The 24,390-nt window shown below is 38.7% G+C and overlaps 1 protein-coding gene across 14 annotated transcripts in view; it reads right to left on the reverse strand.

The window, feature by feature from the left end:
* Window positions 1-286: 286 nt before the first annotated feature.
* The window catches only part of LOC105836714 (rho GTPase-activating protein 100F), a 73,086-nt gene continuing 48,982 nt past the window's right edge, over window positions 287-24,390 (reverse strand). For 9 of the 14 annotated variants that reach the window (XM_036292312.1, XM_012680936.3, XM_036292313.1 and 6 more), the window contains 15 exons: window positions 23,603-23,864; window positions 22,662-22,673; window positions 20,872-21,127; window positions 20,159-20,419; window positions 19,682-19,840; window positions 19,427-19,590; window positions 18,489-18,837; window positions 18,197-18,415; window positions 17,429-17,817; window positions 17,163-17,295; window positions 16,949-17,068; window positions 16,712-16,872; window positions 16,260-16,452; window positions 15,665-15,930; window positions 287-13,575 (listed from right to left, as the gene is read on the reverse strand). In XM_036292312.1, coding sequence (XP_036148205.1) covers window positions 13,243-13,575; window positions 15,665-15,930; window positions 16,260-16,452; window positions 16,712-16,872; window positions 16,949-17,068; window positions 17,163-17,295; window positions 17,429-17,817; window positions 18,197-18,415; window positions 18,489-18,837; window positions 19,427-19,590; window positions 19,682-19,840; window positions 20,159-20,419; window positions 20,872-21,127; window positions 22,662-22,673; window positions 23,603-23,864 — 3,277 coding nt within the window. In that variant the 3' untranslated portion in view covers window positions 287-13,242. Of the gene's footprint in view, window positions 13,576-15,664; window positions 15,935-16,259; window positions 16,453-16,711; window positions 16,873-16,948; window positions 17,069-17,162; window positions 17,296-17,428; window positions 17,818-18,196; window positions 18,416-18,488; window positions 18,838-19,426; window positions 19,591-19,681; window positions 19,841-20,158; window positions 20,420-20,871; window positions 21,128-22,661; window positions 22,674-23,602; window positions 23,865-24,390 lie in introns of all 14 variants that reach the window. The other 5 variants (XM_036292314.1, XM_036292307.1, XM_036292308.1 and 2 more) reach the window with 4 other exon arrangements.

A 24,390-nucleotide genomic window follows, 5' to 3' on the forward strand; every position in this document is an offset into this window, starting at 1 on the left:
TCCCCTCGCATTTTCGCGAATCGACGAAGTCGCGCGGACGCCTCCCTTTCCCTCGTCACTTCCTGTTGCACGGTCCGCCGACCGGCATTTCTCGTATTCGTCTCGCGCACTTGGTCGATTCGTCCCCGCGATTAACTCGCATTCGGCTAATTAATTTGCGCCGCGCGCGTCACACGCGCATCGACCGCACGCGCGAACCTCTGCTAATTGCGATTATCGTTGGATTGCGCGATAATCATGATAATTATTATGATATATCTGTCTCGTTTTTTTTTTTTTTTTATATTACTCGCTCGTAACATTATCTCATACTTATCTCGCCTAGTTAAAATATCAATATACATTATAATATACTCTAGTAACGATAATGCAACACGTCGTTAATTTATTATACTTTGCAACTTAGAAAAATAGTCCTGGCTAGCCGCGGCCGCGTCGCGTGCGCTCTCTCGCGCGATTGATCCTTCAAAAGCGCTCGATACTTTGTTACATGCCTGTGTACATCCGACATATATATATATATACTACATATACATTTATCTATATATATCTATATATCTTTCATTTTTTTCTAGTCTTCGGTGATTTCGTCGCGATCACCCAGATCCATCCATGGGAAATATTCCAAGGGATTCTCTAATTGACTAAATCCGTCGATCGCAATCGATCGCTCGTTTCCGAGGGGGAAATACAGAGGGAAATTCTCCTCCAAAGTGATAATCTATGAACTCTATCGATCCCTCGACGTATTTCACTCATGGATGATCGGCGGTCATGTTTTTTTTATTTTATTTTCGAAACAAACGCGCAGCTCCAGTGAAAAATCAATGTACCTTTCGCTCTCTTTTACGTCGTATTGTGTCGCTCGTAAAATATAATTAATATTGTACAAGCGCAACAAATTAAGGTATTACAGATATTGTGATTTTTATGCTTTATTTTATCGACGTTTAATTCTAAACTTCCATTTTTTTTCCGTTTGTCACCAAAAACGAATTTTATTGATGTACATATAATTATTTTCTATTTTACGGATGGCGCATCTAAGAAAGTCACGCGCTGAAACTTAACAAACGTGAAAGTACTTTTCGAGTTTTTAAATTCGTTTTTTTTTTTTGCCTAATTTAAGCAACGTTATCGATCATGTCGATTGTCAATTACTGCCGAACGTGACCGGCTTCGATCTCGGGGCGATCGAACACCGGGGCCACGATCAAATGAAATCATTGACACGTATTGCAGCGCGCGTTATGTTATTCATTGAGAACGGCAATGAGTTAATCGTATCCGCGATTAAGGAGCGATTTATACTTTTGTGCTTGCTACCCGGATCGCGGATGGCTCGACGCGGTCGCGATGCAATAAAATCTATGAAAACAATCAACGGAACAACGGTAGTATTACCCCTTTGAAGTTGTCACGCTCTACTATATCTACTGTTGATTCTCTTTTCCCTTTTTATATATTTGTATATATGTATAATCGGCTAACGAATCGGCTTTTGTGTTCGCGTATCGTTGGACTCGCGCGTTGGACCTGGCGCGAATCCGACACCGACTTAAGCGTCGCTTAAACAGCGAAACCTGGAGTTCTTATCGTATATCGCGTCGCACACGATATACACGACAAAGCTCACTCAGATTAACAATCGAGGAAAAAAATCAGTCATCCAAGCATTCGCGACGGTATAATTTTCTCCGATTTTGACGATTTCCCTCCCGCAATGAAATCGCAGCGAATCGTCTCCGAATCGTCAAACTTAACGGAAACCTAATAACAACGACGAAAAAAATTTAAATGTTTAATACACTAAATTCTATCTAGAAAACGAAATCTATGCTTCAGCGCAAATTGGCGCGAATTCGCAAGACACTTAACGAATCTCGTCTCATTTTTGTTTTTTTCGTTACGTCAAAATGTGTTCGACGCAAGATAATCATCAACCTATCGTAGAGGAGCCTCTAAAGGCATAATTTTCGTATTGCAAGAAATTCTTTTCGTTTCTTTGGTGTTAAAGTCAACTCGTATCTGCACACTGCACTTTCTTGAGATGCGTTCAGCCTTAACGGTTTTTCCCTACGGACATTGCATTTATCAATCATTTTTTCTCCGTCGAAATAAGCCTGAAGAAAAATACATCGTTTAAACTGGAAATTTTATTTTAAACTCAGGCAAACGTTACTTATTCCAGTAACTTCCAAATTAAACGGAAATAAATTGATGACGGCAATTGTTTTTATGATTACGAAATATCTGTCTGCGTAGATTATAAAATTATGAAACATGATATCTCCGATATCATAAATCTTTGTCGTAATACTTTGTACCGTATACTTGTATCGTAATACACAAATCACAAATCACGTGCAGCTATCTGATCAATTAAAAGAAAAAAAATTGAATCTTATAAAATACACGTTAAGGCTGGACGCACGGTTTACAATTGACACATTTGTATATCTCGTTCATCGACGCATTTTTTCCATGTACTCGTACATACACACACGCAATCAGTTCTCATCTTTTCGATAGTAAATTTTCATATTTTCTTTCTTTCTTTCTCTACATCTTTCTTCCTCGCGTATTTATCGGTTCGCATAAGCGGCCAATGGTCTGACATGAGACGCGGCGACGCAATTATAACGCTAATATATCGACACGCTACTATTTTTTTTTTTTTCGTTTACTCTTAAATATACATCTACTTGCTTGATATAGCGATCAACGGTAATCGTTCTCTTTTTGCTCTCTCTTTTTTACTACGATTCTTCGTTCGCCCCACTCGCTCTCGCTTTTCAGCCGTTTCTTTTTACGCGCACATATATTTTCGCCTTTTCTCTCTCCTCTCTCTCTCTCTCTCTATCTCTTTGTCTCTACCCCCTTGCTCCTTTCTTGCTCCTTTTTTGTTTACTTTTAATGCAGTTTCGATTAGAAGAATCCAAGTAAAATTATTTAAATGCTGGCAATAATATTCATCTAAGTCGCGATGATAATTTTCGAGTACTGTGTAAATACTGATAGATATACTTGCTCGTATAAGTTGCACTACCATCTTCTAGTGCCCCCGTCGAGTTTCTTTTTCTTTTCACTTTCGTTTCACTTTCACTCTCCCTGTCCCCGTTTTTTTTATTCTTCGTCATATTTATACCTTCCTCCATATTATTTTTTCTTTTACATTTATATATTTATATCTATATCTCTCGCACTTTTTTTGCTTACAGTCGCTTCTACTGTCGCTTCCTCCGTTTCGCTTCACTTTCACTCTCCGCTTCTGTCTTTTCTCTCTCCGTCATAAATATATTTGTAGACTTAGAATTCTCAAATCATTAGAACGATTTAATCGCTCGGTAATGCAATTTTATTTCTGTTTTTTATATGTTATATCTCTCTTCCCCCTCCCTTTCCTCGCGATCGCCATCTCTTACTCGCCATCTTTTCCGCATTCTCTCGTCAGATGCATTCTCTACCTTTCGCTCTTTCAATATACATTAACAACTATAGTTCGCTTAGTCTCTTAGACGTCGATTACTCGCCGATTATCATGATTTACTTCAAATCGTTTTTTTCGCGATACAATCTTGATAGCATACATGTCATCTTTGTATTCCGTATAATTATTACAACTGATATTATAATTAGCAGTCTGATATATTCGGTATAAAAGAATTTGACAACGTTGTTACTTAAATTTAATGAATTTATATCCGTCTGCAGTACATTATTAATTCGTTTTACTTCGTAATTATATATAATTGAGTGTTTTGTATATTCTTTCTGTGATAATTTATTGTTATTAGAAAAAAAAATTATATAAGAAACGGGATATCTCTCTTTAATTTTCAGAGTATTTCTAATTATATAGAAAATAATTCTATTTTGTAATCCCCGATATCTCTGGTTATTTATTGTATTATTGTACTTATCGTTATGCGCTACTCTCTCGTTTTTTTTTTTTTTGGTCATTTCTTACTTGCCGTCACACACTTGGCGCGACTCGAGTCGAAAGAAAAATTTGAATTACGAGTACGCGAATAGGAAGGATCGATCGAAAATAGAATCTTAGATCTTCGACGGTAATTAACGTCTTGCATATTCCCGTTCAGCAGTTGTGTATGATACATTTAGTAACTTTGTGTGTGTGTGTGTGTGTTTGTGTGTGGCTGCACATTCGCACTATATCTTCGAGGTTTGACTAACAGAGAGTTTACAGGCTTGTCCCTAAGCACTAGGAATAATCAATCTTTCGCCCCACTTTCCTCTTCGCGCGATTATGATCGATAATGATATAGTGTTCGCAATGATACACGCATATGATATAGTGTGATTACGGGAGAACAAACGCGCCTCTGTGTTTACATCTGTTTAAGGATTCGACTAAAGAGTTGCGGCGACTCACACAGCACAGCGGATGTGAGAAAGATAATGTAATTGATTGCCACATAAAGCGACGTTTTCGCAAAATGCGAGCGATGACACGGTCGAGGAATGAGGGTCGTCGCCAATCGCGCGAAGACGATGCCTGGCGGAACGCCGAACGAATTTTAATTTTTTTTTTCTACACTTTTTTTTTCACGCTTGTTTTCTTACAAAACTGGAAGAAGTAAGTGAAGTAGAAATTTTTTTTTTACGATCGTCGAAACGGTTACATGCTCGGTTCCGTCACGTAAACTGGAAGCCGTAGATTTGTGCGAGCTACATACGTGCTGGATGAAGCGTGAAAACAAAAACGAATCGGCGCCGAGTAGGTAGTAATATTAGTAACATAATTTAGAATTTCATTTGTACTGGCTCTCTCGATCCAAGTCCAATCTAATTCGCATTTTATTATACATCGCAAAGAGTATGTGGAAATTCAGCCGCGGCATTAATCTCTGCGCGTCACTGTAGATCTCTCGGGATAATTTTAAACACATCTTCAATCGTACGGTCGACGTGCAAAAATCGGTTTATTGACGGGATTCCAATGCTGCAAGTAAACATGGGCGATTCAAGTGTTTTTGTTGTTAAAAGTTCCTGGAGCTTTCTGTGAAATCGCCGAGCTTTGCACGTCACGTCTACGTCTTGGCTACTTTGTTTGGTACGTCAGGAAAAAGAGGATGCTACGTAGCAAGAAAATGAAAAATAGAAAGAATGCCCCCCAAGAATCGTCTGTTTTCTGGACCTTGAATTTTGAGTCAAATTGTGCGCTAAATAAAAGTTTTTAAAAACTTCACTTCTTAGTTTTGATCACTGTTATCTGGTTCTATTGTTTTTAGTTTGGAAAGTCCACTATATCTTTACCTCCGACTCGAAATGAATGTACCTTCTACTTTAGTCTGTTATCACCCGTTTTTCAAACCTTTCTTTCCCCACTTGAACCATTCATTTCTCAAAACTGAAAAGTAGAATTGACTTAAAATTTTTCTAGGAGTAATATTTCATCAAAAACTTTTTATTTAGCACACAATTTGGCTCGAAATTCAAAGTCCAGAAAACAGACGATTTTTTGCCTATTTTTAGGATCACTCTTTCTTGTTCAAGGTACAAGACATGCTTCCCGATTGATTGTCGGGTCTAGGTCGAAGCTGAGATTAATTCTAGAAGCGTGTTTCTCATTCGTCTCGACCGTACGAAACGCAATTCACTGTTCTAACAGTTAATACAGTGTTATTGAGGCCTATTTTGTTTTGTTCGTTTTACCCCTAACGCACTTTCGCTCGCTCTCCGTTTTCTCACGATCCTAAATACAAATCACGGCATATCGAGGGCCCGCAGATTCTCCTTCATAGGCCTGTTTTTTTCTTTAAAAAAAAAAAAAACATGTCTTTCCTCTTTGTTTCTCTATGATATGTAGGACGATGAAAGCTTCAGGGTAACCCTATAACCTAATGATGCCCCTGCTCGATAAAGGGTGAAAACGACCAGGCGTACCTATTCGATAATTTTGTTCTGTAACATACCAGCCGTGAGAAAAAAATCTTAAACATTACTTCGAACGAGAATGGTTTTATATTGTTTAAATTCAAATTACTCTCTGAATTTCGTAGAATGAAAATACTGCCACTACAATTTTTCGCTCTATGAAATTTACAGAGTAAGATTCTATGTCATTAATTGCTTTTTTTTAAGTTTCTGAAAATTTTAATGTGTGGGGGGAGGGAGGGGTGTCTGTGTGAATATCTTTCGTATAGCTTTTAGCGCAGTTATATAAATTTAATAATATTTATAATTTTTGCTATATAACTTTGTATATATTATAAAAATCTAGTCAAATGAAAAGAACAAGCTGGACCTCAATTGTATCACTGAATTATTTATATCATTGCAGCCTTTAGAGACAAAAATATAAATCAGCGTTATTTCGTACGATTTTGATATCATGATACCGTGGTAGTAACCATCACGTTCGGTGTACCGTTTGATAATCTTTCCCGGCATTATTCACAGTTATCTACAACTCACACGTTTGCCTAAATAGGATGCATTCTGGATGGGATATGTGTTCAGAGCGATTTTGAATGATATACATATTTTGATAAGTACACGAGAAAAGCTACGCTCGAAAATACAGGTGTACATATACATGACGTGTATATATATGTGGGTTTGGGTGTAGGTGTATGTGTCTATGTGCATTGCCCCGCTTCCTCTTTAACGTCATGTTGCGGATACGCGATTCAAGTCTTGTTCACGTGACAACTGAGACTGAAATTCATTATTTACAAGCAGCGTCTTCGCATCCCTCCTCAACCTCCCTCGTCCAGTTTCAACCTCAACTCCTTCCGCGTACGAAATTCTCCCGAGAATTGCGCTTCGCGGATTATGTAAATTATTATTATTATTATTATTATCGCTATTATGTACAGCGTCTTGTCTCTCGAGAAACGCTTCTCTCGGGGAAAGGAACGTCGCCTTCTCGACGTCGCAGCTCGAGCTCGAGAGAAATTTCCGCATGAGATGGTGAAAACGATACTTTTCCACGTCATAGCGTAATTGCGCGTTCTGGCTCTCTAGTCCCAATTGGCAAAGATTTTTAAATTTGCACATGTCAGTATTAATACTAAAAATATAACCAACAACATATATATGTATATATATATAGAGAGAGAAAATTATAAATGGGGAATTGAGAGTGAAATAAAAATCTTTAAAGACTATGATTGTGATAATATAGCTTGAGAATAATTAATATACATTTAACAATGAATATTTGATACTTTACGCGTATTGCGTTTTCACCATCGTAATCTCAATTTCCTTCGACATAAAACTGAACGTGATTGCGTCAACGGGATGGCTACGCTTATCGTTAATATACCGACTATCAGCTATTATTATCTGTTTAGGGTCGTTGAGCACCAAAAAGGAATGACAGTACATTATTCTTGTCTTTTTTCTGCTTCACTTTTCCGGCAACTATTTACAATGCTAAACAGTCTGCACACATCGTGTCGCGATCGGTGACTCGAGGAATTCGACTCTTCCGCGATACACGGTCGCGGAAGGTATTTCTCCGCGGATCGCCCGGCATTCGAAAGGACGAAGGAAGAGCAACGTAAATCGTAGCTATACTAAAAATCGTCTCGAGGTTTTCCTTCAAGCACCGCTCGATCGCTCGAACAACGCTCGATAAAGTCGGACGCACCGGCGATTCTCGAATTTTCCTCAGATTGTGAAAAACTCTTGCGGTTCAAGTTATGATTGGCGATACCACCGTCATTATCTGAACGAACGACGCGTGATTAATGATGTTGCAAAATATTTTTTTCCGTCGGTTATTTAATAACCGCTTTTGCGATTAATCCACCCGTTTGAATTTTCTCTTAAATTTATTTTTTAAATAAAATCATTATGGACATTAATTCGCTTTATTTGACGATTCCGTTTGTTTGAAAGGAATCGGAAAGACTCGATTGCAAAAGAAGCGAAATGACGCGATGATTTCGCTTCCTTTATAAAGGACCGATTGCCGGTGCAGATGTAACATTTGTCAACCTCGCGACGATTTAATGGCTTTAGGAAACAGCTAAAACTATATGTGTAGTGTACAAATGTTAGTAGTTGTAGAAAGTTCGATAATTGTAGTTTATTTATGTACGAAATTTGTGGTGTCGGAGCGCGGAAGAAAAACCGATACGCCCCGCTACGTTCTGCTCTAACTTATAGAAAAATCATGAAAAAATTCTTAGTTTTTCTTTCTTTCTCTTTTTCTTTCTCTCCTTATCTTTCCTTTTTTTTTTAGAAATGTTTCAGTATGACAAACATGGTCCATTGTATATATATTTATATGTAAATGCTAAGATCCAAAGATCCAGTAGACTTGTATCCACGACATGGTATTAAAATGTCCGAGAATATCTTATAATGTAATTATTAATATCGCGTGCAATTACATATATAATTTATAAACAATATATGTGCAGTAGCAATAGTATATATTATTAAGTTGAATATTTAAACTTGTGCGCCCCGTCCTTCTTAGCGAAAAATCGATTTGTTTAGCCAAAAATTCTGGCATAGGTATTTCTTAAAAATAATAAATACATTTAGAAAAAATTTTTGGCGCTGAATAAACTCTAATTATATTAATTAGTTTGAGAAATTAAAATGAAGCCATAAATGTTATATTTTTGTTACGATTTAATTGGTTATATTAGAGATACAACTAATTTTATAAAAATGTTCCAATTGTCGATAAAACTGTGCCCTTTATATCGCGATTATTTAGCATAAAAAAACTATCTAATATATGTATATATAAAAGTTCTTATATAAACGTGCAAAACCATTCAATCGAGACGAGTTCTAAAATCGAGCATACAAGTCTCTGGATCCATTTTAACGCGAATTCCTCCGTAAGTAATAATAATAATAATTTGTCGATTAATGAAACCGCGATTGCACGCAAGAGAGAATCAGGTAATGCGAGCAAGTTACAAAATTATATTTGTATATTGACATTATGCCCCTTGCTTGTTTTCATTGTTCTATTATTATTTTGCTACTAGCATCTTTTTGCACAATTGTATTAAGCAAATCCTACGAATTTCTTACATGACTCTCGAACGTCTTCTCGACTGATTTTTCTTTCTGTCTCCGCGAATTTTACGTAATTACGCGTAACTTTCAGATTCTTCTTCGTCTCCACCCGTTTAAGTCTTCGTGTTCGTTCTCTTTTGAAATCCGATCCTGCAAATTACTTGAAATCGTAGCGAGAGATTTAGATTCGACCGTACAACACGGCCAATCGATCGCGCGAGATCGGAACGTATCTTAATTTCCTGTCGTTTTGCTTTTTCGATATTGAAGAAAGAGATACGAAGGGGAGTAACATAATAAATAAAGTGTAGGGATTGTGTGAGAAAATCAAGAGCACGATTTACTGCATCTGTTGGCTATCTCCTTTGCTTAGCTCAATTTGATCAAGGGGTTATCTCCTGCATGAGCGATACGAGGACTCACGAAGGACCCCTCGCGTTACATCCAGTCTATGGCGCGCGCAAACAGAGGGATATTTTCGAAAAATTATTACATTACCATTTTATTGCGGACACGGGACGCGCGAAGATCCCGACAAGTAATATTTCCTCTAATTCCGCTATCCTGCCGGTCCTCCGGCCGCATTTGTCACGTTCTCCCTTCATCGAAGGGAAGAAATTTACGAAAAATTGTACACCTTATCAAGACTTTGTAATGTTTCATCGCAAATTTACACAGGCAGACATCTAATAATTATTTATCTTAAATATCGTTAGACATTTTCGGATAGTCTTAGACAGTATTTTTTTTTCAACAAGATACAGAAATCTGGAAACCGTTTTAGTTATTTAGATATCTAAAAATCTTAGATATTCCGTATGCTGTGAAAACGTTCCAAAATTTCTGTAAAAGGAATTAAACATGACTTTTGCCGCCGTGCCATAAAAGGATTAAATTCATCTTGAATTAAAAATCCGCGTTAGCGGAAGAAACCTTAAATTAATTCACTGGCCATATCCTGGACTCTTTGCGATTGACATGTATCGCGCCTCATTAGTCTTGATTAATATGTATATATATATAATGTGTGTATGTATATCATGTATATAATATATATATGTACGTATAGGTATAGGTATAACAACAGTCAATTATATAAAATTGCGGCAGTGTGCTTTCACGTATAATATTTAATGTTAATCATGCTCTCACACTCATTCTCCCACTTTCATATAATCGATTTATTACTAAAATCAGGACGGCGAGGAACACTGGATACCATCTTTGTGTCTGTCCTTTAAAATGTACTAAGTCGATCATGTGAAAATTTTCAATTTATTTTCAATTGAAAAAAACCAAGACCTCACGTGGGCCCATAAACTTACGCGTTATGGAACGTACGAATTCCAAAGCGCACGCAACACCGTATAGAGATTTCTCATAAAGGATACGAACAAGAGTAGTTCAACCATATTTACGAAATAATATATACAATATATCCACAATTTCTTTTCTATGACACTAAAAGTGCTAAGGTAAAACGCCAACCCGTATAACAACGATAAATGTCAATACGATTTGCGTTTGCTTTATTTAAAGTCACACTATTCAATTCCTCTACGAGCGAGTAGAGATGATAGGAACTACGTAGCATCTTAATCTGAGTCGATCTAATTTGAAAATACATCTGCGAAAATAAAAGAAGGATAATCAAAGTATCATGAAGTATCAGAGCTGTAATCTACAATTGAAGAATTGTAGGAAAAATGTTACGTCAGCGTCTCGCAAATAATACTAGTTAAAGAGAACTGCTGTGAGAACGAAAGGCTTGCGGATTCTACTTTAAAAAGAATTCATTTCTAAATCCCCGGAAAAAGAAACGGAAGAAGACACCTTGGTACCCGGCATTCACTCGCACGCACGCACGCACACTCACGCAACCATTCATCGAACGACAGTCACGCAGTCTGGGGCTGGAAATACAGCTAGGATTGCGTATGGCGGTTTCGTATAAGTATATATGTACACATTACACTCAGCTATACACAATTAGTACTCTCGGTTTTCGCGGCTACTCAATTAGAACTTTATCCTCCTCGCGCTCCGTCAACCTGCCTGCCCTTCATTCCAAATCCTTTTTGAAATACTTGTCGCGCGGTAACGCTAACTGTGCGGAAAGAAGTGATTACGCGGATGTACATAATATATATCTATACGTGCGTGTTTATACAGATTACAGTGCTCTTTATATTTTTCTTGTTCTCTTCATCGCGAATCAAGCCACGAGCGAAATCGCGCGGTGTGTATTACAGCAATAATTGTAACGTGAGAGGGAGAGAGATAGAGATTTCAGTTGTCGTTTGATCGGTTCCAACGATCGCGGCGACACATCTGCGTCTATATTTAACTCTCCTTCTTTCTTCCCTAATTGCTCGTTATTTTTTATATTATCATCCATTTGCGCACCTCTCTCTCTCTCTCTCTCTCTTTCTTCTCTCTCGCGCTCTCATTTGCTCATTCTCGCACTCTGCCTCTCGTTCAATCATCGTTTTACAGTTTTAAACGTATAATAATACTGGGTATTTTTATACTCGTTTTTCCTTCTTTAAAAGTATAGGTAATTAACCGTTTTCTCTGTTTATTCGTAATTATTATCGTTTTCGGTCAGTTCCTCCCGCGCGCGTGGCGGCTTCTTTTTCCCAGGTTTAATCATCCGCGACCCAATCTCGGACAATCGATCGTCCGGTATTGATACAGTAGTCAGTTGATTGCCCGATACCCTATATCTATACGCAAATGAATCCGCTTTTGTGTGTGTGTGTGTGTGTGTGTGTGTGTGTGTGTGTGTGTGTGTGTGTGTGTGTGTTCTATTGTTGACATGTAGAAACGCCGCCATATCCTCGCGCTTTTCCCATAACGTATGTATAACATTTTTATATATATATTATGTATATCTAGTTCAGCTGTTTGTTTGTTGGTTGGTTTGTCAGTTTGTTTGTTCGTGTATCCTTTTGCTTCTTCTGTATACGAGAGCTAGCTAACGCTACAAGTAATAGTTTTTTATCAAAAGCACACACGTAATATCGTGACTAGTCTACGTATGTATATATAATATGTATATATATAATATATCGCATATAAACTGATTATATTATGTACCACGTGCGCGTCTCTTCGTTGACCGGCTCGCTCGCTTGAGTCTCGTGTGTCGTTTATTCATATGGACCGTGTTGATGTTGGTCTCCTCCTCCTTCTTTTTTTTTCTTCCCTAACGGCGCGGAAAAGGGCATCGAAGGTAAAGTGCGCGTGATGAATTCATCTGCGATCTAACATCTGCTTCGAGAGATCATTACTTGAAAGGCCATTACGTGTTCTCGTGGAAACTCCGGAGGATTGAACGTGTTCGAATTGTGTAAGTCGCTTTCCCAGCGATTTTCTAATAACGTAACGTAAACCATCTTTGACTCCTTGGGACACTTGTCTGCCACTTCAGCCCGTGCTGCAGTTGCTTCTGGTGGGATCTCTAGTATATCGATTCCCGATCTATATCTTCCTACGATGAGTAACGACAGTAGTCCACGTCTCTTCGTTCGGTCGCTGAACCGTCTCTCGATTAGCGTTACCTTTTTACGGTTATACTTAATTGCGTAACGGTAACGGGTGTATCGCGTTTCTTACGAAACTTAATTTCGACTAGAAGTGGCGATAAATCGAGACGTGACGTTCGAAGGAGAAATTTACTAGTTATTTATTTCACTACGTAGCAACTCCAGCATAATGTAACAACACTGACCGAGCTAAGTCCGACCGAGTTTGCATTTACCCTCTTTGCATTTAACTTTAACAACTTCTTATATATAAGCAAGCGTATCCAACATAATAAACTGGAATCAATCAACCATCGTAACTCTCAATTGGGGTGCGTAACGAAGATCCTCCCGAATCGATACATTCAATTATTAGCACCTTGCAAAATTAACACTTCCACCCTGTCTTGCATTTAAAGTTAAACAATCAGCCCTGACAGCCCGAGAATATTTACGGAACGACTCTACAAAATTAACGATTCCAATGAAATTAACTAAGTCGCTTTCTTCAAATTTGATTTATTTTCCGAGCCAATCGGTCTAATTTTTCTTTCCGACTTGTCTTTCGTCGTCCGTCACTACTACTACTAACTTCTACTACATGTATGAAGCGATGAAGCAGCCCCCAATTCGTCTACGTTCTCGTGTGAATGGTCATCTCTCCGTGGCCTCTCCGTTACTCACTGCGCACACCTGATTAGTGCGTCTTGGGTATGTGCTGGTGTCGATCGTCGTCGCTCGCCTCGACGTCACCCTCGACGCCTTTCTCGCCCTCCTCGAGATGCTGGGGATTGCCCTCCTCGGTGTCGACGCTGCTCGTAGGCGTTATCTGCTCAATGCCGACACCCGTACCGGCGCCGACGCCGCTGTTGACGCTAACACCGCCCGACGTGCTCGATGTTGTCGTCGTCGTCGTCGCCGTCTCGTCGTTCTTTTCGTAACTCAAACTACCCAGGAGGCCCTTGTTAATTGGCTCTGGCGAGGCCTCCGACTCCTCGCTGCTAGGTGAACCGGGAGACGAGACTATCACCTGCGCGAACAAAAGTGTATCCACCGTCAAGGTGCGTCGGTTAGTTGCGCTCGACGCCGGACACGCTTGGAATTCACGAAGTTTAATCAGATAATTTCGAATTTTTTGTTAATAAAATAGAAAAAAAAAGACAAAGAATACGTGTAATAAAAACAAATGTTCACAACTTGTTTATTATCAACAATCAAGTTATATAATTAATGTAGTTTTTTCATCTGTCTAGAATACGTTCCTAAAATATAATTTCTTGTAATGCTCGAAACACTTCTGATCAACTTCGTGGTTGACAACAATACACATTCTCTGAACGCATGTGTTACGGAAGGATCACTTTTTCCAACCGTAAGCTCAATATAATATACAATACTTGTACGTAGGGACCTATACCGTTAAAAACTCTTGTGAATTGCAATTTATATTTATTTATACCTTGTAAAAAAATTGCGATTCATACTACAATGGAAATCTGACATATATCATCAAAGAAAATTTTTAATAATTCGAGATTGTTTTCATGTCGGCTTTGCGTAATTTCGCGGATACCAGAGAGTCGTGGAAAGTGGAATGCAATTGTGCGCATACGCAAAAATATGTGCTACATAATCAACGGAAAGTATTTACAAAATACTCGGCGTGTTGGCGACATTTAGATCGGTATAAAACGTGATGATATGAAGGTAGAATGAGAGTTTTACATGAGTGAGATGAACGTTTCTCTGATATCTGAGTCGGGCCATGCATGTGACAACTAAAGGCTGATGTACACGATAATGAAAACGATATTAACGATGATACCTGTGCAAGAAGCGGCGTCTCTGTGCTGTCAGCGATTTGGTAGAGCCGGCAATTTGCGCTTGCTCTGAAGAATACGTGCCCAAAACGAAAAAAGATAAAGAAGAACAACGTAAATTGTCATTATAATGGGAATGACGTCAAGAAACTATATACACAAAACGGAAATCATATCGACCCAGTTTATGCCCGTGAAAGGTACAGAAATGACATCGAGACGTGCACGAAGGCATATCGCATAAATGATATATAATGATATATGATGTACATAAAATATATAACGTATATGTACATAAATCTGTTAAACTTATATCGCATGATATAATGATTCATGATAATGACAATGAATAATTATCGCAAACCATTTTGGCTAAGTACATTTCTCAGAATAAAAGTTAAGTTTGTCTTGAACTAAGAATAATAAAATAAGTTTTTTAATTTTTTTTTTCAAGATATCTTTTGTACAAATTCCTATTTAATTAAAAAGAAATACTTGGATATTTTATATTGGATTTTTATCATAATTTTTTTACTTTGATTAATGTACAATTTTGGAAATTATCTTTGAGAGTGCCAGATTGTTGATAAATGATTCCAACTTTGCAAATTATATACTCCTCGAAACAATATATGCCAAAATGCTTGATACGAGTTCGTGATAAATGGAAGTTCTTAGATTGAAATCCCATCGTGATTGAAAAATATACAAGCATGACGAATCAATAATTACGAGATAGCGTAGATTCGGCTTCGTGAAAGCGCGCCGCGATCGAGGTTATTGCGAAGCGAATAAAGGAGAAGTAGAATTGATACTTTGCCTACCATGCTGTTCAACAACGTTTCAATATGCATAAGATACGAGAAGAAGCGAGAATGGAGAAAAACTGAGTATATACGTTCAGAATGTTTGGCGATCGATTTTTCTGGTTTCAAAGTTTTGAATTACTCACAGGCAAGCACTTAAATTCACGGGAACCAGAAAAATCAATGCAGTTGACCCTAAACAGTATAAAATGCATTACTTGCTTAAAAGTATCGAGGAGACAGACTCTAGTGCATTATTAATGATATTATTAGTCGCCTATCCTTAAAGTCTTTAACATTTTCCTACATTTACTGAGTTTAAATTTTCATGGACACTTTATAGGTAAATAATTTTGTAAACATTTGTGATTCAGTGAACCATTCATAACGAAGAAAAAGATCAGAGCTTGCTCGTATACTGTTTAGAGTTAACATTCCCCCGACAACAAATCGTTCGAATCGTGCGAGGAAGGCACATGTACTGGCAGTCTACCTGTCGAGGCTTGACCGGTGGTGGAGGAGGACGAATGGAGGGTCCGAGGATTGCGGCTGCCGTAGTTTGGGGCGGTTGATGATGAAGTGAGGGTGGCTGCTGCCAAGGCAGCCCGGTGCGTCCCAATGTTCCCTGCAGTTGCACATGTTGCTGCAGCTGCTGCTGCACTTGCTGCTGCGCCTGCTGCAGATGCTGCTGACTGTTGCTGCGCTCGACTACTGGCGTAACTCGAGGAAGTGTTGAAACGACTGAAGAAGTCTTCCGAACTGTCTGTGAAATTAGCTACTAATTACGCGGCTCTTGGCCAATATTTTTTTTTAACGCCCGTCAGTAACTAAACCCAAATATAATAATTAAATGAATAGAATGAAAAGAAATGCCATTTTGTGGTTGAAGCTGATCTTTGTACTTGATAATATTTTTATATCATTTATTAAATACATTTTTCAATTCTATGAACCGCGTTATCGGAATATGATAATTAGAACAAAATTAAGTTAAATTAAATCTAGAGATATAGAGTAAAGATATATCGTTCACTTAAGTCCGTGAGAGAGCGGGTCTTACGCAAATTCGTGAAGAACGAGTACATTACCTGACTTTACTGGCCAAATCTCCAACAGATATTTGAGCACGGCAATCGGTTGTTGGAAATCCATTGGAGGACCGGTTTCTTCCGAGTGTAACATCAATACCGGACCGAAGCAAACGGCGAGACTCGCCGGTGACATTTTATTGCACTGTGATACTACCATCGCCAGATGATCCAGCAAGTAGATCAGTGTGCACTATTTAACCATTAATACACGTGATTAGAATCTGATTACACTTAGAAAAAGAATTTAGTAATAACTATTAAGTAAAATAATGCTAATATTGGATTAATGTATATACATAGAAAGAAGTAAAATAATTTTTAATTGACATTACTTCACTGAACATTTGATGAATATTATCAAACTCTATTTGATAATCAAAGGCTTGTCATATTTAGTTTTCCTGGCTGTAGCCAATGCGCATTTAAAATAAAATCTCGCGGATACTTACTCTGTTGACCTTAGGCAGGCAATCTAGTATACTGAACATAAGCTTAGCGTTGCCCTGCGGATCGTCCGGCAAACAGACGGCCAGTGCGTCGACCATCATCTGGTAGAGGCACTTCGTGAAAAGAGGTTCCGGAAGTTCTCGTAAATAATCCTTCAGTACACCTGAAAGAAATGATCACGATTGATTTGTCTTGCTGATTTTTCTCAGGACGGTCTTGTGTATTTTGTAGCATTTTACCGGTGATGACGTTGATGTCCGGCACGTTGTCGGGCGACAGATTCACGGACCGCGCGTTCCTCTCGAAAGCTTCCCTAAGTATCCTTTTCTTGGTCGCCGAACCGCAGAGTCTATACAAACCTGTTGCACGAAATAAGGCATGGTTTTTATTGCCCATATACTCTCGACTCGAGATGTTTTTTGTTGTTGCTTGTTCGACGTTGCCTATACTTACCGATAATGTCAAGTCCTCTTCTCTCCACCTCTTCGACGCAACGCCACACGATAATTGGAACGTTCGGAATTCCCATCGCCAATGCTGTAGAAACTCCACCGGGAACTCCACCAGTCTTGGTTTCTCGACTTACCTATTTTATTAGAAACAAAAAAATTATTACATATCTTAAGATTTAAACGGATCAAACTAGAAAATATTAAATCTGTACAACTTTTACTAAAAAATGCAAAATTGATATAACTTGTCATAAAAGAGGTGCTTACCACTGTATCCAAATCAACCCCGAAGAGAGGCGCTACCCTCGTAGCTAATGATATGACCGGCAGACCCCTTCGACGGAAAGTTTGTTGGGCGTCGGTGTATCGTAGTTTTAAGTAGATTGTGCCACGTGGCTCAACCTTGACGGCAAGCTGATGTTCAGGCGACTCCTTTAGCAAGCTCGCTAAATGCACCGATCCCTTGTAACAGAGTTTATGCCTGTACTGTGGGTCCCAAGAGTAAACGAGCAGATCCAGCTGTCGATTGCCTACGAGGTCCAGCTCGAAGGTTTCATCCCAATCAAACATTAAATCGCCAGTTCGCACTACCGTGCGCGCTTTGTGCACCCTGTCGCACTCCAGTACGCAATACAAGTCTCTCAAGCCGCAACTACCTGCAATTTTTTTTTTGCAAATTAATATCGGACCAATATTAAATCAATATTAGGTAGTATGGGACATTGATTGCATTCTAATTTGGATGCAATTTGGACTAATATTATATGATTAGTATTGCCATAGCATTGGGAAAATATTGGCTAAATATTGTGCTCCCAATATAACCAATGTTTAGCCAATATTAGCCAATATACTGCCAATGTATTGTGCTAGACATTGTGAGAGACACAATGTAGAATTTTTATATCCAAAAGTGGCAGTTACGACATGTTTTGATGTGCGGGATGTGTGTAGAACAAGTGTGGAAAATTGTTTTATCGATATTCGACGATCTCGAAACGACGCGCAGGCACGCAATTGTTTCGTTTAACGCACCTAAATTCGGCTGGCCTGAGGGGGTGGAAGGTGTAGTGGCAGCCGATGAGGTCGTGGTCGATCGGAGGCCACGCCCCGCCAAAAGATGTACCGATAACAATCCGCTAACGCCACTTGCCAAATCGCCGCCGGCCGCTTCCCCGAGCGAGCTCAAAAGCGAACTCGTCGAGCTCGGTGTCCCCACGGTCGGTGGCTTCTCTATTTTATACTTGAGGAACTCTGCGAAGCAAAAGAAAATTTGTCAGTATTCTTAATTTCATGAAATTAGACACGCGACAGGCTGTCTAATCACCCGCAGGATTAATATCTAGCAGTATTTGACCCTGAGTTCTGGTAGGCGTTGGGGTAGGTATGCTCCTCGTGGACTCCAAATCCAACAGGTTCCTGAGCCTCCTGACCGACGTCGCCCGTTGGCTCGCGGAGCTCGTCAGCGACGCTTTCTGGGCCGCCAGCGATGTGCGCGCGCTCGAAGCCACCGAGGCTGGCCTCGGATTCGTTGTACCGCGATGGGACGTCGAGCTGATCGCCGTCGACGCTCTCAGATTCGCGAGATTGACCTGCTGGGCCGAGGCCGATCTCGTCGACAGTCGATCGAGCGTGGTCGAGAGCGGCCGGTACCCACCGTAACTGCCGTAATCACCCTGCATCACCCGGAAAGAGATACAGAGCACTTCATTAGCATGCATTCGTGATAAATGCTGCATGATTTAGTAATATTTCGTCATATTAAGTTCGAGATGAGATTATAATATAACTTGGATAAAAGTCTACGAAAAGTAATATAATAATTAATAATTTAAATTTACGAGACAGTCTAAAAATTAAGCAGCTAAGTTAATCCTTAGATTATCTAGCATCAGGATTATCAACTTATTTTTAACCTCGATGAATTGTCATTTAAGCTGTTTATTTCGAATTTTAATTTATACTGTCCAATGAAACGGATATTTGAAAAATGAAGCTAAAGAGAAAAAGAATAGAAGAAAAAAAGAGATTTATACGTATAAATACATTTTATATATTTGCGCTTTACATTATTTCTGTGCGCTTTTATCCTAAGCAATTTGCGGTTTCGAAGTTATTTATCGAATACAAGCTAATGAACTTGTAATAACGGAATAACAGGAAGAGCTAGGCAAACTCTATCATTTTGTAATTATTCGCGGTGACAAACAACAAAATTAGCGGCATTCGATCGATTGTCCGAGCTCATCGCGATCTCGCATTTACCTGATTGACGGCTGCGTGAATATTCTCAGCGCTGTATGTGTAACGAGGTGGTCTACTTGTGGTCGCTCTGATCTGCTCGTAAAGGGCGCTGGTGCTCGGCGTGCGGCTTAGCCAGGCGCGGTACTCGTCCGACGTGAATACACTCGGCGAGGATGGTATCCTGCCTGTTTATCGGCACGGTTATTTCAGCGTTAAGTACAGCTCCGCGGCCTATTGCATTGCCGGTTATCATATCGATATTATCTGGAGGCTTACCTCTGTCACGCCTGATGGAAGGCAATTCCGGCGCCGACAGAGCGCCGTCGCTGTCTTCTTGATCGATCAGGCCCGACGCGACCGTGCTGAGGCCCGACCTGAGACCAGGTTGCTGCGGCAACGTTCGACCGCTTCGTGGTAGTGAATTCGATCTTAAACCTATGGAAAAAATCTTGTGATTTAAACAGAAGTGCAACCTTTAGAGGCTTTGAATTTAAAGTTGTTGCAATTCTCTGTGACCCCCTTTGAACTTTCGTAGTGCTTATTGCTCACATAGTTGCCTCAATATTTCCCAGATTAATTAACTAGAGCACTGTACTTTCAAAATAGATTTCTCTAAGTTATATAAGTTGAAGAATCAGACGCTTACGATTTGACTTCGCAAAAAGGTATAGAAACCAAATATCCAATCGCGATTAAGTTGAAATAACTTTTAAGAAAGCGCGTTAATTAAACTTGACAATTGTCTCAGCTTACCTGAGGAACTCTGACCGATTTGTGATCTCGATAGGGTAGCTAAATGCGACACGGCGCTGCTCTGAGATGGATTGCTCATATTGTGCCTATAATAGTAATACGCTGATTTCGGCGAACTGGAGCACGTAGCCTCGGTGTCGGAGGCATAGTCCAACGACGGTCGATGCCGCCTCGTCAGGGTGCCAAATTGTCCTTGTCTCTGCGCGGCGGACGTTACGTCAGTCTGTCCGTACCTCGGGTTGTAACGTAATGCTGACGTACCTAATAATGACACAATGCAGTTAGAATATACACGCAGACACAACAAACGCACTCATTATCATAGGCAGAAAATATCAACCTCACAAACGCTTACATTTTGCAGAAACAAAATTAAATTTTTTGTTATGTTATAAAACAAAATTTATAGTACCTCTTTTCAGCAAAAGCTTGAGGTTTTTTAATAGCAACTACATTTTGTTTTATATAACAAGAAATTTAGTTGCTTTTGCGAAATACATGTAAATAAAGAAATTGTATTTATACGTTTTAACTCAATTATTTATTATAGCAACAAAACACTTTTCCTAGTGTAGACAGTAATTATTACTTAAGGAAATTTCCGTTCATAATTTCTTGAGAGGCGAAAGAGAGGGGGGGAGGGGGGAGAGGAAATGTGAGAGAGAGAGGATAGATGATAGGTAAGTTCGATGATGGGTAAACTCATTACATACCTGATTTCAAGCTGGATCTAAGAAGGGTATGTCGCGCCGGCGTCGTGATGCTCGTGTAATCGACTCGGGGTAGGTGCTGGTCGGAACCACTCCTCGGCATGATCCTTCCGCTTCCGGTGTGCTGGCCATAGCCGTAATGGGTAGACTGCGTGGTTTGGCCCGACAATCTGCCGCCGACTGATTGCATTCCGCCACCCGTCGACATACGTCGGCTGCCGTTCGAAGACATCATGGGCCCCGTGTAGAAGGGGTGTACCTAATCGCATGATTGCATGAACCCTTTGAATATAATTCGTGGATGTTCCTTAGATAGATCTTAAAGTTGCCGATCGCCGTGATTCGCAAATATTCCACGTTTTTTTTTTCCCCCAATAATTGCGATTTATATGTTATTGTCGCTACTGCGACTGTGAGAATTTTTTTTCCTTTATTAATTTTTTATTAACACCAAAATTTAACCTTAAGCAATATTTACGATTATAACAAGAGAAACAATTTGGTTAATGAATAATTATTCCTTAATTATTATTTAATAATTCTTTTGTATTCTATAATTTCCGCAATTTTATTTCTTGCAAAAAATAACGTCAACGGCAATTACAACGATAATATCTCATCTTCTACGATCGATCGATGACATCGATTACTTTTTTATAGCCATGTATGTTTGACGCTTATAATATGCTTCATCTACACAAACTCTGATTTAAAAATAGATTAATATATTTAAAAAAATACTAAAACCTTAATCAAATATAGATATATTTTATAAAAATGTGAAAATCATAATCTGTGTGTAATTAAATGTATGCAAAAAATTTTTGTTATATAATATGAGATTTAATGAAAATTTTCAATCGTTGATAAATTATTAAAGTTTATAATCTACTTTGTAAAAAACAATGCTGAACAAAGTTGCTGGCAATCGATAATCGATCGAACGCGATAACGCTAGCCACGACAGTGATTAACGTTATCCAGTATACAGGCACAAAAAACGCAATCGAAAGAACAAACGGACAGCAAGCTTGCAACAAGGAAACATAAAGTTAGGGTTCACGTCGCAAACAGCGGCAGGTGTACGCGACTACTACGGTTTAAGAACGCACATAAATATCCGTTAATTCGCATTACGTTTTTTCTAGGCAGAACTCGTTAAACGAATGCACTGGTACACCGTCGAGAATATGGTTGAGCATTTCACTTATTTGCGGTTTAAATTCCCCTTTTCACCGTAATCATTTCATTTATTAACTCTTAACTTAAACACATTTTATTACCGGATAATTTATTCTATCACGAGTGCAAAATCTATTTTCTTTTTATCAATTTTTTATCAATATCAAAAATTTAGTTTCAACCTCTTTTGTAATTGTCATAATGAAAGGAGAGAATAAATCAGTTAACCTAATTAATGAATAATTATATTTATTAATTATCATTGAATTATTTCGCGATTTGTTCATTAGGTACTTAATGAAGAAAAAGATATGTATAATTTGTCACATTAAAAGTTAGTATTTTTAATGAAAAAATGCATATTTTACTGGTTCGATCTCCGGCCTTATTTCAAAATTAACGTCGAGAAGAATGAAAGAATGTACTTTGAATTTTTTAAGAAGCTGAGAAGGCGTTGCATGGGCGGATGCACTCGCGCATTCGTTCGTCGCCAAATATACACGACAGGGAGGAAGAATATATTTATGTTACTCGTCCATTAGAGGCATTATACAAAAAATTGCAATCATACACAAGTCTAGATATCAAGATAGAGTTTGTGTTGTCTTTACCTTTGTAAAATCCTGGTTAATTTCAATGTAGCATTCATTCATAGAACCGATTAGTCATTTGAAGCACGTGTGGTCGATACGCGAGAGCGGATCGGCGACGCTCCGCGTCGTTCGGAGATGCACTCGTCGAAATTGTCAGACATTCGTTCTCGCGACGTGTTTGCTTTCGGGATCATCGGGACAGAAATCCGATACACCGTGCAAACTTGCAAAGAGTCGACATTTTATGCGAGCGACGTGATTTTGATCGTTATAAAAGAGAGAAAAGAATGAGAGAGATACGCGGTTTTCATATACTCTTTCCTTTTTTAATTTCCCGTTTCGCGCAACGCGCACGCGTCGATCAATTATTTTGCGAATTATCCTTCTCGAATCCGACAATCCGAATGACACGGAGATCGCGACAGCAAGTGTCCCGAGACATTGCCACGAGTTCACCACTTTACTTCAGTAATAAAATAGCGTTCATTGGAGACAGTGAAGGGCAAACGAGTATCGAATTGGTGCAGACAGGTGTGAAATGGTGCTCGATCCACATCGTCTAGAACATCTATGCGTCAACTACATCGGGCCGAGATCACACATAATCGATGTCTGTTTCGAAAAAGTTAATGTCGGCAATTAACATGAAATTATAATTTTCTTGCGTTATTCATTGTTGGGAAATTATCACTTTATTGAAATTGAAAACTCAGTACAAGAAGAAGGAATACTATTGGATTATTTTTATACTTAATGACTGATATCTATATCATATATTAATAGTCATTGATTTAATTTGATGCTAAAATTAAAAAAAAAAAAGGTTTTATTTTTCAATTCTTAACATAAACTCCTGAAGAACGATTTGCTCTTCGGCGACACTTTCCGTCGTTTTGATGGATCTCGACCCGCGTTAGGATTTCCGTATTTCGGCGCTCGAGGCATCGCGCAAGACTTACTTTTTCGGCCAGGCTCTCCAACGTCTTCGGATAACCGCGCTCATACGGCTGAAAGTGTTGCGTCGACGAAGGTTTCGGCTGGTGCGTGATGACCGGCGGTGGTGGCGGTTGGTAGGACCAGTGGCCCTCCGGTCGTGAATTGTAATACAGATCGCCGTTGCTCGATCCGAGATCCTGGCTCGATCCCAAACCCGTGAGACCGAGTCTCGATCGCGACGGCAACATTTCGCGCCCGTCACCTCGTCTACGGCTAGCTCCATCTCTGCACATGAAAAAGCGACCTCCGTGTATTATTCGAAGCCTCTAATAATAAGAGTTTATTATCTTGATATTTTGAAAATTTGATCGCGATTTTGTACTTGGATTAAAAATTATTTCAATCGGAAGTGGCAATGTGTATTCTAAGTAAAATTAAGAATGATATTTGGAAATCTGATGATAAAATTCTAATTTTTTTGTATAAGTGTTTCAAGATGTTTCACGTAAAGTGTCATTATGATTTAGAAATTAGTTGTTCTGTAAACAAACAAAATTCGCAAACTAACAATAAACTTAGAATCGCAATAAAATGACTTGTATAAATCATTTGGAGTATTTAAAGTATAAAAAAATGGGATTTTTGTTATTATTTCTTAAAATAATTTAATTTTTAGTAATATCAAATAAATAAAAATACAATACCGTTTGCATAGCTCTTATGTGTGTATAATTTAATTAATTTAAATAACTTTAAATTTTTAAGTATGAATAAAAGTACAAAAGTATCAACACATTTCCAATTCCAATTC

Source organism: Monomorium pharaonis, chromosome 9, assembly GCF_013373865.1.
Source record: "Monomorium pharaonis isolate MP-MQ-018 chromosome 9, ASM1337386v2, whole genome shotgun sequence".
NCBI classification, from domain to species: Eukaryota; Metazoa; Arthropoda; class Insecta; order Hymenoptera; family Formicidae; genus Monomorium; species Monomorium pharaonis.